This window comes from Mesoplodon mirus (assembly GCF_964341445.2).
Source record: "Mesoplodon mirus genome assembly, chromosome: 1".
NCBI lineage: Eukaryota > Metazoa > Chordata > Mammalia > Artiodactyla > Ziphiidae > Mesoplodon > Mesoplodon mirus.
In genome coordinates, this window is record NC_138976.1 from 209,859,525 (window position 1) to 209,874,596 (window position 15,072).

Genomic DNA, 15,072 nt, shown 5'->3' on the forward strand with positions numbered 1-15,072 from the left:
GTGCAGACTGTACTCTGCCCAGGGGTCTCTGAAACCATGGGGTGGGCACCACCACCCCAGACCCTTAGCTGGGCGTGACTTAGCTCTGGCTGCATGTGTTTCTTTTTTCTTGACACCCAGAACAGTGACTGGAAATGGCCCAGGAAGACCTGAATGTGAACGGTTCTACCTGGAATGAACCTGCCTGGTAGCAAGAACTACAGCCCTGCCTCTCAGACAGATGGAGGCTGATTTCAGGCTGAGGGTCTCGTCCTTACTTAGTATCAACCCAGCGACCAAGTTGGGTCCTATACAAGTGCTCCCAAACCCATGCATCTGGGAAGAAAGATCTTGGGTCTTCCCTGCTTAGAGAGATTCCTGGATCTCCATCGGTCCTTTTGTCCACCTGTTGGTCATCTGGGTCTACTGGGGCTGGCATTGTGCTTGTTGCTGAGGACTCAGCCATGAGCAGAATAGAGACCTCTCTGTGCTGCGTCACGTCACCTGAGTGGACAGTCATGTGGAAATGCGACGAGAAAAAATAAACCCATGTGAAAATGCAACAGCAATGATAATATGCTGTATGAAGGAAAATGCAAAGGAAAGGAGGAGCTTACTATGGTGGAGGAAGGTGTCAGGGAATCCTCTGATGAATGACCTGGAAGCCAGGTGGGAATTACCCAGGCAGCGTTTGAGCTGCATCAGGGTGGGTACCCTGGTTGGCCTTAGCCTGCTGTGTCTGGCAGGCACTGGCACCCATAGCAGACCTAGCCAGACCTCATCGCACCACACGCCCTCGTGGCATTTGTGCGTGTCCATCCCTGCAGACCTGCGTGACCCCAGTGTGGGCTATAGGAGGGCCACCCTGGTCCCAGTTTGACCAGAATAGCCTTGTTTGCCCCTGTTCTGGTGTTTTATTAACAGCACCCTTTTGGATAATAAATTATATGGTCATCCAGCTGAGTGAGTTTGGTCTACAAACTCACTGCTTCCAAACATCACAGGGCCATCCTAGAGAGGGACAACAAGAAGGGCACACTTTCGTACCCATCAGAAAAACCCAGAAGGCTTTCAAAGTTCCTGTGGCTTACTGTTCACTTCAATTGGTTCTGGTTCTGATCACCATGGTCCAAGTAGCCCAAGAAGCTCTTAGAATTTTCTTTGCATTCATCAGATGGATTCATCTGATACAAAAGCACACATCCAACCTTGAATTGGTATGTCCTTTCTGACATCTCCCTGCAAGACAGTTATTAGTTTTCTGTCTCCTGCTCTGGCATATGAGCTCCTTGGAGGTAGGAATGGTGTATGCCTTGGTCACTGCTATAACATCTGCAGTAGTTGTGTGCCAACACATTGGATAACTAGATTAAATGAACAAATTCTTAGAAACATACAACCTACCAAAACTGAATCATGAAGTTACAGAACATCTCAGTAGATCTATAACTATTTAAGAGATTGAATCAATAATCAAAACCAAGAAAAGCCCAGGACCAGATAGCTGCACTGAATTCTACCACATATTTAAAGAAAAATTAACACCAATCCTTCTTAAACTCTTCCCAAAAACTGAAGAGGAGGGAATACTTCCTAATCCTTTCTATGAAGCCAGCATTACTCTGACAAAAGCCAGACAAAGATTCTACAAGAACAGAAAACTACAAAACAATATCCCTTATAAACATTGACACAAAATCCTCAACAAAATACTAGGAAACCAAATTCAACAGCATATTAAAAGGATCATACACCCTAACCAAATGGGATTTATTTCTGGGATGCAGGGATGGTTCAACATCCTTAAAATCAAGAAGAACCCCCCCCCCCAAAAAAACAATCCATGTAATACAGACCACATTAACAGAATAAAGGGGAAAAATATAATCATCTCAACTGATGCAGAAAAAGCATTTGACAAAATTCAACACTCTTTCATGATAAACAAACAAACAAAAAACTCTACAAACTAGGATAGAAAGAAACTTCTTCAGTGTAGTAAAGGCCATATATGAAAAGCCCAAACCAAACATCTTATTCAATGGTGAAAGACTAAAAAAAGCTTTTCCCTTAAGATCAGGAACAAGAGAAAGATGCCCATTTCACCACTTCTATTCAGCGTGCTATTGGATGCTCTAGCCAGAATAATTGGGCAAGAAAAATAAATTTAAAAAGCATTCAAATTAGAAAGGAAGAAGTAAAATTATTTCTGTTCATAGATAACATGATCTTATGTCATGTAAAATCATCAAGATTTGGGAACTCTAAAGATTCTACAAATAACTGTTAGAACTAAAAAACAAATTCAGCAAACGTGCAAGATACTGAATCAACACACAAAAATCAGTTTTGTTTCCATACACTAAGAGTGAACAATCCAAAAAGGAAATTAGGAACATAATTCCACATACAATAGCATCAAACAAACAAAATACCTAGGAATAAACTTAGCCAAGGAGACAAAATATTTGTACACTGAAAACTTATATAAAACATTGCTGAAAGCAATTAAAGAAGATACAAATAAATAGGAAGGCATGCCATGTTAATGGGTCAGAAGACTTACTGTTGTTAAGATATCAATATTACCCAAAGTGATCTACAGATTCAACACAATCCTTGTCAAAATTCCAATAGCTCTTTGTGCAGAAATGGAGAGGCCAATCCTCAAATTAATATGGAATTGTAAGGGGCCCAGAAGAGCAAAAACAATCTTGGAAAAGAAGAGCCAAGTTGGAGGTCTCACACTTCCTAATTTCAAAACTTACCACAAAGCTACAGTAATCATAATAGTGTGGTACTGGCATAAAGATACACAAACAAACCAATGAAATACAATAGAGACCCCAGAAATAAACCCTTGGCCCATATGGTCAAATGATTTCTGACAAGGGTGCAATGACAATTCAGTGGGGAAAGGAGTGTCCTTTCAACAAATGGTGCTGGGAAAACTAGATAACCATCTACAAAAGAATTAAGTTGGGGGCTTCCCTGGTAGCGCAGTGGTTGAGAGTCCGCCTGCCGATGCAGGGGACACGGGTTCGTGCCCCGGTCCGGGAAGATCCCACATGCCGCGGAGTGGCTGGGCCCGTGAGCCGTGGTCGCTGAGCCTGCGCGTCTGGAGCCTGTGCTCCACAACGGGAGAGGCCACAACAGTGAGAGGCCCGTGTACTGCAAGAAAAAAAAGAATTAAGTAGGACCCTTACTTCACACCCTATACAAAAATTAATTGAAAATGGATCAAAGTCTTAAACTTAAGAACTAAAACTACAAAACTCTTAAATGAAAACATACAGTGGAAAGCTTCGTGACACTGGATTTAGCAATGGTTTCTTAGATATGACATCAAATACACAGGCAACAAAAGGAAAAAGCAGATGAATTGGGCTTCATCAAAATTAAAAAACTGTGTGCATCAAAGGACATTATCAATCAACAGAGTGAAAAGACAACCCATGGAATGGGAGAAGATACTTGCAAATCATATATCTGAGAGGGGATTAATATCCAGAGTACATAAAAAACTCCTACAACTCAACTAAAAGCAACCAACTCAAATAAAAAATGAGGAAAAGATGCAAATAGACATTTCTCCAAAGAAGGTATATAAATAGCCAATAAGCACATAAAAAGATGCTCAACATCACTAATCATTAGGGAAATGCAAATCAAGACCACAATGATCATGGAGTTTCAGTAGAACCAAATTGTTGCCGTTAAAAACTATTATATTGAACTATACATTGAGAAATCAATCAAAACAAAAATATTTACTTCAAAAAAACCCCACAATGAGATACCACTTCCCACACATTAGGATGGCTTTAAAAAAAATAAAAACAAACAAAAAACAAATCCCAAACCAGAAAATAACGTGTTGGTGAAGATGTGGAGAAATTAGGACTCTTGTGCACTGTTGTTGGAAATGTAAAATGCTGTAGCTACTGTGGAAGACAGTATGGTGGTTCCTCAAGAAGTTAAAAATAGAATTACCATATGATTCAGCAATTTCACTTCTGGGTATACACACAAAAGAAGTGAAAGCAGGGACTTGAACAGATATTTGTATACCCATACTCATGGCCAAATAGTGGGGACAATCCAAGTGTCCATCAACAGTAAGCAAATAAACCAAATGTGGCATAGCCATACAATGAAGTATCATTCATTCTTAAAAAGGAAGGAAATTCTGACACATACTATACCATGGATGAACCTTGAGGACATTCTGCTAAGTGAAATAGCATCACAAAAGGACAAATACTGTATGATGCCACTTATATGAGGTCCCTAGTGTAGTCAAATTCATAAAGACAGAAGTAGAATGGTGGTTACCAGGAGCTGGAGGTAAGGGGTAATAGGGAGTTAGCGTCAGAATTTCAGTTTGGAAAGATGAAAATAGTTGTAGAGATGGATGATGGTGATGGCTGCACAATATTGTAAAGGTACTTAATGCTACAGAGCTGTACACCGAATAACGGTTAAAATGGTAAATTTTATGCTGTGTATGTTACCACAATTAAAAAAAAAACCAAAAGCCCTGTACATGCAATTCAGTACACTTTGTTGAGTAGTAGGTGAGTGAATAAACACATACTGGAAGATGCTGCTTTTCCACTGGGTAATAAGGTGAATAAAACACGTCTTGTCCACAGATGCTCACTGCAGGGTATGCAGCACTGAAGTCGTACTTCACCAGAGTGCCAGGGTGGAGGGGCGGCATATGGCCTTGTAGTTTGGAAGCCCACCCCCCTTACCCTTACAGCATGCCAGGCTTCTTGGGGTGGGTGGTGAGGTCTTGATGTTGGCACAGACACTTGGGTGCTGCGCCCTGGGGAATGGGGCAAACTTGGGGGACGGATGCTGAGGTAAGGGGCAGACCACATGGAGGGGCCACTGAGCTTAGCGTGGCAGAGTGCTAAGGCCACCCCTATTCCTTTCTGGGTCCTTGCAAGTAATTTCCCTTTGCTCTCCTTCCTCGACTCACCCCTTCCAGGCCTCTGCTTGCAGGTCACCTCAGGAGCTCTCCGCCTCTGCCCGGCCTCCACCCTGTGCCAGTTTCCCCAGGGCACTGTGGTACCCAGCCCACTGTATGTGTTGCCGTCTCCCTTTACTGCCATATGAGCTCCACAACACTTGGGGCTGCTGAGTGCTCCATGGCTACAACATTGCTCAGCACACAGCAGATGTTCAATATACGTTGACGTAAATGAAAGAGAGAGAGGGAGGACATAGAGATAAGGCAGGCTTTCTGATGGGGGATAAGAGGGAACTCATTGGAGAAACCAAAGAGAGGAAGAGTCTGCGACCCATAATGAGTCTTATTTTAGTCTGTGGCTGGCAGGCAGCCTTGGAAGAGCTTTGAGTAACAGGAAAGTATTTCAGTGGACACTTCCGGATGCAACTGGACACAGCTGTAGACAGGGGAGTCCTGGAGGGCAAGGAGTGGAGGTGGGTGGCGCAGAGTGGCCAGAGCCGTCCCAGAGGTCAGCAGTGAGGGATTTGGGGGTTAAGGATGGGCTCCCATGCCTAGTGTATGTGCTCAGGGTGCCCTGGGAGGTGACAGAGGGGTGGCAGTGCAGGCTCAGGCCCTGGAGAAGTCTGGGTTCCTGGCTTGCTCCTTCCTCTCACTAGCCAGCTGACCTCCTCCATGAGGCACTCAACTGCTTTGGGCCTCAGTTTTCACTTCTGAAAAATGGCACCAGTACTATACCTCTCTCTGATACCTGTTTATATACCTATCTATCTAAAGTAGCAGCAGTAACAGCTGAGGTGTCAATGTGAGTGCTGAGTATGTAATAATCACTACCCAGGGGGTATGCTGAGTGCTTTATAAGCAGCTGGGTGAGTTCTGGTCCACGTCTGAAGAACTAAGCACAGTGCACTGTATCTGGTAAGCATTTGACAGATGCTGGGTACCTACTATCATTATTTGTAAAATAGGAAATGGAAGTGTCAGAGATGAGGACTGCCCACAGTCAAGTTGGTCTCCAGAAGTTTCTGGCTTCGATGGGTAAGTGGGGGGATGTGGACACTGCTAGTTTTAAGTGCTTCTGTACTGCCATGGGGGAAGGTAACTCAGCAGTGCCCAGGCCAGGCTCTTCTGGGCCTCCTTGCAGACTTTGATCTACAGGCTGGGTACTGTTTATCTGCACCAATTCACATTAGGGTGTTAATTGTGGACAACGCTTAATAGTCACTCCCTAAGACTCTGGAGGGGAGCGTGACGGCTAGAATTCAGGTTGGAAGACCTTGTGCTCCAGATCCTGGGCAGCTCACCAATGTGTGAGAGGGTGAGGGAGGGAGATAATTCCTTTCTCCCTATTTCTCCCTTCTCCATCTTCTTTTTCCCACTCTCACATTGTCCCTCCCAGCTAAGGCCCTGCCCTGGTCACTGCTGAAGCTGCGGTCGAGGGGTCACCTGTAGAGGGAAGGTGGCTGACAATGTGAAGGCAGATTTTGACTCAACAGGAGGGAGAGCTGCCTACAAGTGGAGCAAGTTGCCCTTAGCAGCTGTAGGCCTCCGCTGAGTACCTGTCAGGGACGCTTCTGTGAGGTGAGCTGGGCCAGGTTTCCTGCCCCAAGCCTGGAATTCTGTGCTTGTGGTGGCCAGCACCTCCTAGCACTATGCATATGTTGCTTAGGGAGGGTGGGGAAGACCGACAGAGTGAGGGAGCACAGACAGGTTCCTTACTCTGAATTAGGAGCCAGCTCTCTGTTCTAGCATCCTGAAATGATCACGGATGCCCAAAGGATGCAGCAGCTGGGTAGGGGGCAGGGGAGAGCCTGCTACAGAATGCCTCGGGAAAAGATCCCTCAGAGCCAGGCCCCCTCCCCCTCTCACACTCAACAAAGACCCTGACCACCACAGGTGAGGAGGGAGGACCACTTTAGGGCAAAGGATGCTGGGCCCAGAGCAACACTGCAGCACCTCTCGGTTCCCCCCTCCTCATATATCGTTGTTGCCACCAGCAGAACTCAGCAATTTGGGACACAGACGGGAGGCCTGGGACCTGCTGTCCTCCCTGCACCTTAGGTCTCCAAGGTCTGGGGGCTCCCTCCAGGGCTCCTGGGCAGCTCAAATGCCAGGTAACTCCTTTCTCTTTACAGAGCTGACCCGTGCCAGCATGCTCCCGGGTCCCCTGAATTCTGTCCACCTCTGAGGGCTGAGCATAAAGGGAAGTCCATAGATCGTGTGAGGGAGGGTGGGCTGTCCCCAGCCAGGAGTAAGGGGGAAAGGGAAGTTGTATTCCAGCCAGAAACTCAGTCGGTAAGGTAGGAGGGAGGACGGAACAGGAGGACCCCCCCCCCCCACCCCTGGCTGCCCCCTGCTCCGCTGCTTATCAGATGAAACTTAGAGCCAAGTAGTTGCTCCTCGGCCTTCTTAACCAGGAAGGACGTCTTCCTCCTCCTCGGGGGCTCACCTCGCACCCAGAGGGTCTCCCAGACCTGCCTTCCCCCTGTACCCTCAGTCCACCTTCTCCCCGGGGAATCCCCCTACCCACCTTCTTCCAGGTGACAGTCTCCTAGCCCACCTTCTCCCCTGGAGGGGTGTCCCAGTCCACCTTCTCTCCCCGCAGGTTCCCCCGACCCACCTTCTCCTGGCAGGTCCCCCGGTCCCTCTTCTCCCTCAGCAGTGTTCCCCCGGCCCAGCTTCTCCCCCGGCGGTGTACCCCGGCCCGCCTTCCCCGCGGTCCCCGGCCCGCCTTCCCGCGGCGGGAGCGGCGGCCCAGGCTGGCGGGCGGAGGCGGCGCCACCCGGGGCGCTGACGTAGAGGCCGCTCGGCGGCCGGGGGTCCCTTCGGTGGGGCCGCGGCTCTCCGCCCGCCGCCCCCGCGCGTCCATTCCCTTTTGTGTCCCGCGCGCGGCCCGTCCCCCGCGCACACTCGCGCCCTGCGCCCCGCGGGCCGGCGGGCGGCTCCCGGCGCGGCCCTGCACCGCGCGCCCCGCTTTGTGTGGACGCGCCGGCCGGGTGCGCGCGGGCTGTAGTGCGCCCCCGGCCCCGTCCCCGGCCCCGGCCCCGGCCCCGGCCCCCGCCCGGCCCGGCCCGCCCGGCCCGACCCGGGAGCGCAGCGCGGGCCGAGGGGCGGGCGGGCGGCGCGGCGAACATGGCGACGGTGCCCGTGTACTGCGTCTGCCGGCTCCCCTACGATGTTACCCGCTTCATGATCGAGTGCGACGCCTGCAAGGACTGGTTCCACGGCAGGTGAGCGCGCAGCCGCCCGGCCCCGGCCCCGGCCCCGGCCCCCGGCCCCCGGCCCCGGCCCGGCCCTGTGAGCGCCCCGCAGGCCCCCGCCCGCCGCCTCCCGCCGGCCGCGCGCCCTTTTGTGCCCGGGGCGGGGGCCGGGGCTGGGCGGGCGCCCCTCGCCGCCGCCGCTCACAAAGCGGGCCCGCGGGGGGCCGCGGGTGGGGGCCGGGCCGGGAAGTTGGGGCGCCCGGCCGGCCGGGCCGCCTGACAGCGGGGCCGCGGAGGCCGGGCTCCCGAGGCCCAGGCCCCGCGTCCAACGCCTCCCCCGCGAAGTTACAGGAACTTTCCCCGCGCGGGCCCCGGAGAGGCGCGAGTGGCGGGTTCGGACGCCGGCGGGGCTGGGACGGACGTGGGGCCCGGCCAGGTGGCGGCCGACGCGCCCACCCTCCGCCGCGGCCCGGAGCTCCGGCACCTCGTCCGGGCGGGCGGGACCCCTGCCCGGCCCCAGCAGGGCTCCTGGACCCGGCCGGCCTGCACGTCCCCGGGCGGGAGTGCGGGTGACAGAATGGTGTCTCTGTGTGGGTGGGGGTGTTGTGACTTTGCCGCCTCCTCCCTGGCCATCACATTTCCCCATTCCCCTCCTCTGTTTTCAGACACAGGCCCACCCTGGTTTTCACTTGACCTTATGCTCTCAGAGGAAGATGGGGTGGGGGGAGGTAAAGCTTGGCCTTTGCCTGTGACCATGACCTGGCCCTGTGCCGAGTTTTCAAAAGCCCGGGGCCCCTTCCCACCCAGAAGTAAGTGGAGGAGGAGGAAGAGGAGGTGATACTGGTGCCCAAACTGCTCCAACAGGTTCTCATGTGTTTGGGCCTCAGCGGGACCGCCAGAGGCTGGCCGGGGTAGTGTGCTCTACTATGCTCCAGTCTTAAACCCAGCAGGAGCAGGGCTGGGGGCAGGAGAGGGGTGTGTGGTGGTAGGTGGTCCCTCAACCCCCAGAGAGGAGAGCCTCCCCCTGGCTTTAACTGTGGATGGGCCAGTGGCCCTTAAACATGGACTGTGGTGTCTAGTCCTGCCAGTTTACATGTGGGGAGCCAGGCAGCCAGATGTGACAGGGCTCGCTCAGGTTGATCAGCACCAGGCCTGATTGCCAGCTCGGTGCCTGTGACGGTGACCCCAGTGAGGATGGGTGGGACTCCATGGGACAGGGACTCCCACTGAAATCTCCTGGGCTTCCTGGGCTGCCTTCCTGTGGATGTCCAGGGCTGCAGAGACCCCACAGAGCCTGGAGTGTGAGCGCTGGGCTCTGCCCAGAACACTGCTACTATGCACACCCACCAGTTGGCATCCTCTCAGAGTTCATGGCTGGATCAAGGGTGAGAGCTGCCATGTGATCCTTCATGGCTCCTCAATTCCAGAGATACTGAGAAGCGGGCCCTGAGTGCCCTGAAAGTGGTAGGGCCTCTCCCTCCTCCCCCACTCCCACCGGGGGCCTGCAGAACTCCCTAGGTGCCCAGGCTGGGGGAGTGTGAGCGCCTGGGAGGACCCTTGTCTGGCTGCCCAGGGGCCCTCTCCCCTGGGTGGGGAAGGCGAGACCAGTTCTGAGCTAGACTTTGAGAAGGGGGGTGGTGGGTGGGAGGAGTGGAGGAGGTAGGGAGAGACCCAAGAATGCGGGGCAGGCAGGGGAAAGGGGCTGAGGGCTGGCCTGAGGGGCTGGTGGCATTTGCTCGATTGGCTTAGGCAGAGGCAGGGAGAAAGATGCGTCCTGACACCTTAAAGGGGATGTTTTGGGGATGTTTTAAGTAAAGGTCTTATTTCTTTATTTCTTATTTTTCATGTGAGGTCTTTGATTTGATCTGGTATACGCACAGATCATTTTGATCAGCACAGATTCATTTCCACCTATGTGGGGTCGCCCTAGGGTCTGAAAGGGGCTGTGCTTTCCCCCTGCCATGGGGCACATCCTCTCTGCATCTAATCAAGGGTCCCTTACGGAAGTGAGTGAGCCCTGGGGCCAGAGCACCTCCTGTAGTCCTTAGCCCCCTGGGTGGCTCAGGGGAGGTGCTGTGATGGGGGAACACAGGGTCAGGGGTTGGGACCTTTGTGGGCAAGGCTGCACGCGGCCCTCACAGCCCTGGGCAAACCCCCTACCTCTCTTTGTGTGGCCCTTCTCCACTGTGACAGGAAGGTGTGGGACATGATCCACATGTGTCCAAATCTCCTGATATTCCTGGATGGATGGCCCTCCACTCTTTCCAGATCCATGTATCATCTGTACTGTTGTTTACTTCATATTCAGCAGCTCAACTCACTTTTTAAAAGTTTGAATACTTTGTAACTTCTTACTTTGAGAGAATTTTAGACCTAAAGAAGAGTTACAAAAAAGGTACAGTTTCCTTCTATCCCACACCCTGCCTCCCCTGAAGTTAACATCTTATCACATTATGCTGGAAGCATGGATACTGAGGCAGAAACACGAGGGCAGTACTGCTAACCAGACTCCAGGCCTCGGGCAGACTTATTTAGTTCTAGGACCCCATTTCAGTCTTGTGTCTCCCTACTCTCCTGAATCTTTCTTTTCCAAGGAAACTTCATATCATTCCCTGAAATAGAACATTAGTATAACTTGCCATAGACAGTACTTGTAAAAATAAACATAACTGTGAAAGTAACAAGCTCCCTCTTGTTCCACCTGTGACCCCTCACATCCCTACAGTGCACCCCGTTTTGGATGGATTGGAAGGGGGTCTCTGAGGTTACTTTCACTCACAGTGGCCAACTCTTTGCTGGTAGGACTCTAGCAGCATCTCCGGCTGAGATCGTGGTCGGGGCAGTCCCCTTCTAGGGGAAGAACCTGCTCCCAGGTTGTGTCCACCTTGGCAGGGAGCTTTGAGCAGCCTGACCACCCCTCCTGGCATTCTTTGGGGAGGTCTCTCCGCTGGACTGTGCTGGTACTCGTTCAGCCAGGAAGTCAGGAGCTCGTGTTCCACCCCATCTTGACCAAGGCTAGTCACTCCTGGGGCTGGGATACCTTATCTGCCTAGTCTGCCTCCGCTGGCACCTACTGTAGTGTCGCCTGGGAATCGGCTTTGACTAGGAAGGGGTGGATTTTGCGGCTGGTTGTCTTCAGAGCTGTCTTACTGTGTGTTTGATAGGGAAGCATGGCACTACTCAGGCACTGGGAAACTTCTTCCCCAATTAGGGTGCCACAAAGCCACTTAGGGACAAGAACTGGGGGGCTTCTCAGGACTATGTCTTCTGTCAGACCCCGTGTGTCCTTCCACCCCTGCCTTCGGCAAGGCACCTGACCATGGACCAGTCGCTCTAGGGAGTGACCTGGGCCTCTCACCTTGTCACCGTCTTGATGTGAAGAGTCTCTGTCTGTGGGAAATAGGAATGATTCTGTTAAAGTATCAGATATCCTGAAGCTTCCCGGCCCTCTTTAAGTTCCTGCTGTATTAAACTTGAAGGGTTTTTGGAAGCATAATCAGTAAAGTTGATTTTAAAGAGTTTGAAAGCTGAAGGTGCTGTACAAGTCCTTCAGTGGCAGAAGTTTCATTTATTCCTCAGTAAGTACTGTGGGGTGCATGTTAGGTGTGGGGTGCAGTGCTGGCCCTGTGGGTTCCTGGGGTAGCAAGGCAGCTCCCTTGCCCCTTACAGGGTGTTTCCTATGGGAGTCAGACTTGTGGATCAGGAGTTCCATGCCAGCCTGGGGAGCTGTTTCAGAGCCTTGAGGAAGCACTGTTTGGGGCAAGGGAGCTGCATCAGGGACGGCCTGCAAGTGTGGCTAGGAGGTAGGAGCCACACTGGGGGCTCTGAGCAGAGCAGCAGTGGGAGGGGACTGAGGATTTGACAGGGTCCCCCTGGCTGCTGTGGGCACAGTTGGGGAAGAGGGTGGGGAGGGACAGGAGCCTTTGTCCAGGTGAGAGGTGACAGGCAGGACCTGGGGGTGGGGACTGGGGTGTGGAGAAGGGGTCGAATTCTGCAGGTACTCAGAAAGGTGGGCTGACAAGACGTGCCTGGTATAGATCCCCTCTGATTCCTGTGTGTTTGTCCCTCCATCTGGGGTCTGCCTGCCCTCCTCTCCAGGGCCCTATCTCTGTGCCCATCATCCCCAGGACTGGTTGACCTTTGTGGGCTCTCGCTGTGTCTTTCACCCCACCCAGCCTTAAGCTTCCTGGGGCAAAGCCTCTTCCTGAGTCCTCGGCCCTCATGGCTGCTCAGTACCACAGAGTGAGACTGTTGGCTGGCTCTGTTGGCCGGCAAAGTGTGCGCACTTGGAGGGACAGGAGGGCCTGCCAGGGGGTCAGGCCTCAACGTCGCAATCTAGGTGATCAGAGCTGACAATTAAGCCTTCCAACCCGAGATCCCTTAATACTGGGGGAAGTGCCATTCACATGGCGATGGAGTTGTGACGTGTTTGACGTGGTTAGGAATAACGATTCGTCCCTTTTAAATGAGGAATTCTCACTGTGTGAGTTTAAGAAGTTCCAGAGGAGGTTGGGGGAATGTTCTGCCAACTTACAAAGGGCAGAGCAGATGTCCCCTTGTCCATTGATCCTTTCCAAATGAGATGAATCTCAAAGGAAGCGACTTGGAGCTCGTGGTAATCACCAGAATGTTTGCTTTTATTGAAAATATTGGCCCAGAAACATGCTTGGCGTGAGCCTCTGCACTGCAGCCCACATTTGTTTGGGGCTGCTTTGGCTCAGGTGTGGCTGCAGTTGGCCTGAGATCGGGCAAAGATTTGGGGTACTTCATGTGGACCCTGCCACTGCTGGGTACCCAATCCTCTGGGCCCATCCCCTCGCCTCTGTGCTTGTGGCACCTGGCCGTGTGGCAGGGCCTTTTTCAAAAAGAATGAGCAGATTTGCTGTTGGGAGGGAGTATTGGCCAGAAAATAATGTTCCATGACAAAGTGTGCTAGAAGAATCTAACTCCTAAGATCCCGGTGTGGGTAAAGCAAAGCCATCAATTGACTTCCAAATGACTGATGTGACTAATAGCGCTGCAGGGCTCACACTCAGGCTGGCCTTTATGGCGGCAGGATTAGTTCACAGTTATCCTCTTTATTGGTTCTCACAGCTACCTGGGTGGTGGGCCAGGTGGGCCACCTTGTCCTCCCACTGCAAGCAGATGAGGGGGGCGTCTCGTCTCCTCACCTGCAGCAGGTGTACGTACCTCTGCCAGGTGCAGGGACCGAAGTGGCGTTTGGCATATCCTGGCTCAGGGTGCTGAAAACCCCGTTACTGTCCACGGTTTTGAAATGCTATGTGGATGGAAGCATCTTCTCAGCAGGAAGGCCACATCCGGTGCCAAGTAGGGAAGCTGGGCCCTCTGCGGCACCCTCTGTGTCTCAGGTGTGCCCAGTGTCCCGCTGGCTTCCCATTTAGAGTCGTGCCTCCATCCCTGCACCTCTCCTTCTCCGTCTCACTCCATTTCCATTCCCCTACTTCTGCCTGTCTTGGTTCTCAACTTTTTGGTTTGGTGGGAAGTGAGCCTAACCGTGCTCTTTGGAATGGGGCTTGGCCCTCTGCTTCAGGGTGCAGGGTCTCTTCACTTCCACCCAAAGTGCTGGGTCGTCCGTGGAAAAACATAGTTAGAATTCCAGCCAGTGACTGGCTTTGACCTCAGAGCATAAGAACTGAAGGTCCTGTGGTGTTTGTCCAGGCAAATGGTGAAACCCGCCTTTCATCCTTTTTTTAAAATTTAGGGTGAAATTCACATACCATGAAATTAACCATTTTAAAGGGCGCAGTTAATAGCATTTAGTGCATTCAGAATGACTTGTAGCCATTATCTCTATCTAGTTCCTAAACATTTTCATCACCTCAAAAGAAAACCCATTAAACAACTTCCCCATCCCTCCTCCTCTCAGCCCTGGACAACCACCCATCTGTTTTCTGTCCCTGTGGATTTATCTATTCTGGACATTTCATATAAATGGAATCATACTATATGTAACATTTTGTGTCTGTCTTCTTTCACTTAGCATAATGTTTTTTAGGATCAACGATGTTGTGGCATGTATCAGGACTTCACTGATTTTTTTATGGCTGAATAATACTCCATTGTAAGGATATACCACAGTTTGTATATACATTCCTCTGTTTATGGATACTTGGGCTTTTTCCACCTATGGCTATTGTCAGTAGTGGTACTGTGAACATTTGTGTACAAATATTTGTTTGACGACGTGTTTTCAATTGTTTAGGGAATTGCTGGGTCATATAATTATTCTATGTTTAACTTTTTGAGTAACCAACAAACTTTTCCACGGCAGCTGCACCGTTGTACATTCTTACTACCAATGCAGGAGCAATCCGATTTCTCCTCATCCTTATCAACACTTGTTGTTTTCTATTTTAAAATTATGAGCGTCCTAGCGGGTGAGAGGTGGTATCTCATTATGATTTTGTTTTGCTTCTCTGTAATGGCTGATGATGTTGAGTATGTTTTCATGCGCTTGTTGTCCATTTGCATATCTTCTTTGGAGAAATGTCTGTTGAAACAGTTTGCCCATTTTAAAATTGGGTTCTTTTTTTATTTTTGAATTTTAAGAGTTCTTTATATATTCTGGACACTAGACCCTTATCAGATACAAAATTTGCACATATTTTTCCATTTTGTGGGTTGTCTTTTTACTTCTGTGGTAATGCCCATTGATGCACAAACATTTTATTTTTGATGAAGTCCAATTTGTCTTTTTCTACCGTTGCTTATGCTTTTGGTGTTATATCTAAGAATCCATTGTCAAATCTGAGGTCATGAAGATTTACCCCTTTGATTTCTTCTAAGAGTTTTATAGTTTTAGCTCTTGTATTTAGTTTTTGACTCATTTTCAGTTAATTTTTATATAAGATTTGAAGTAGGGATCCAACTTCATTTGTTTGCATGTGGGTATCCAGT

The 15,072-nt window shown here is 50.8% G+C and overlaps 1 protein-coding gene across 4 annotated transcripts in view; it reads left to right on the forward strand.

Annotated features, from left to right (window-relative positions):
* The first annotated feature begins 8,028 nt into the window (after positions 1-8,028).
* Positions 8,029-15,072, forward strand: part of PHF2 (PHD finger protein 2) — a 92,105-nt gene continuing 85,061 nt past the window's right edge. For all 4 annotated transcript variants that reach the window (XM_082637682.1, XM_082637684.1, XM_082637683.1 and 1 more), the window contains exon 1: positions 8,029-8,184. In XM_082637682.1, coding sequence (XP_082493808.1) covers positions 8,087-8,184 — 98 coding nt within the window. In that variant the 5' untranslated portion in view covers positions 8,029-8,086. The remainder of the gene's footprint in view (positions 8,185-15,072) is intronic.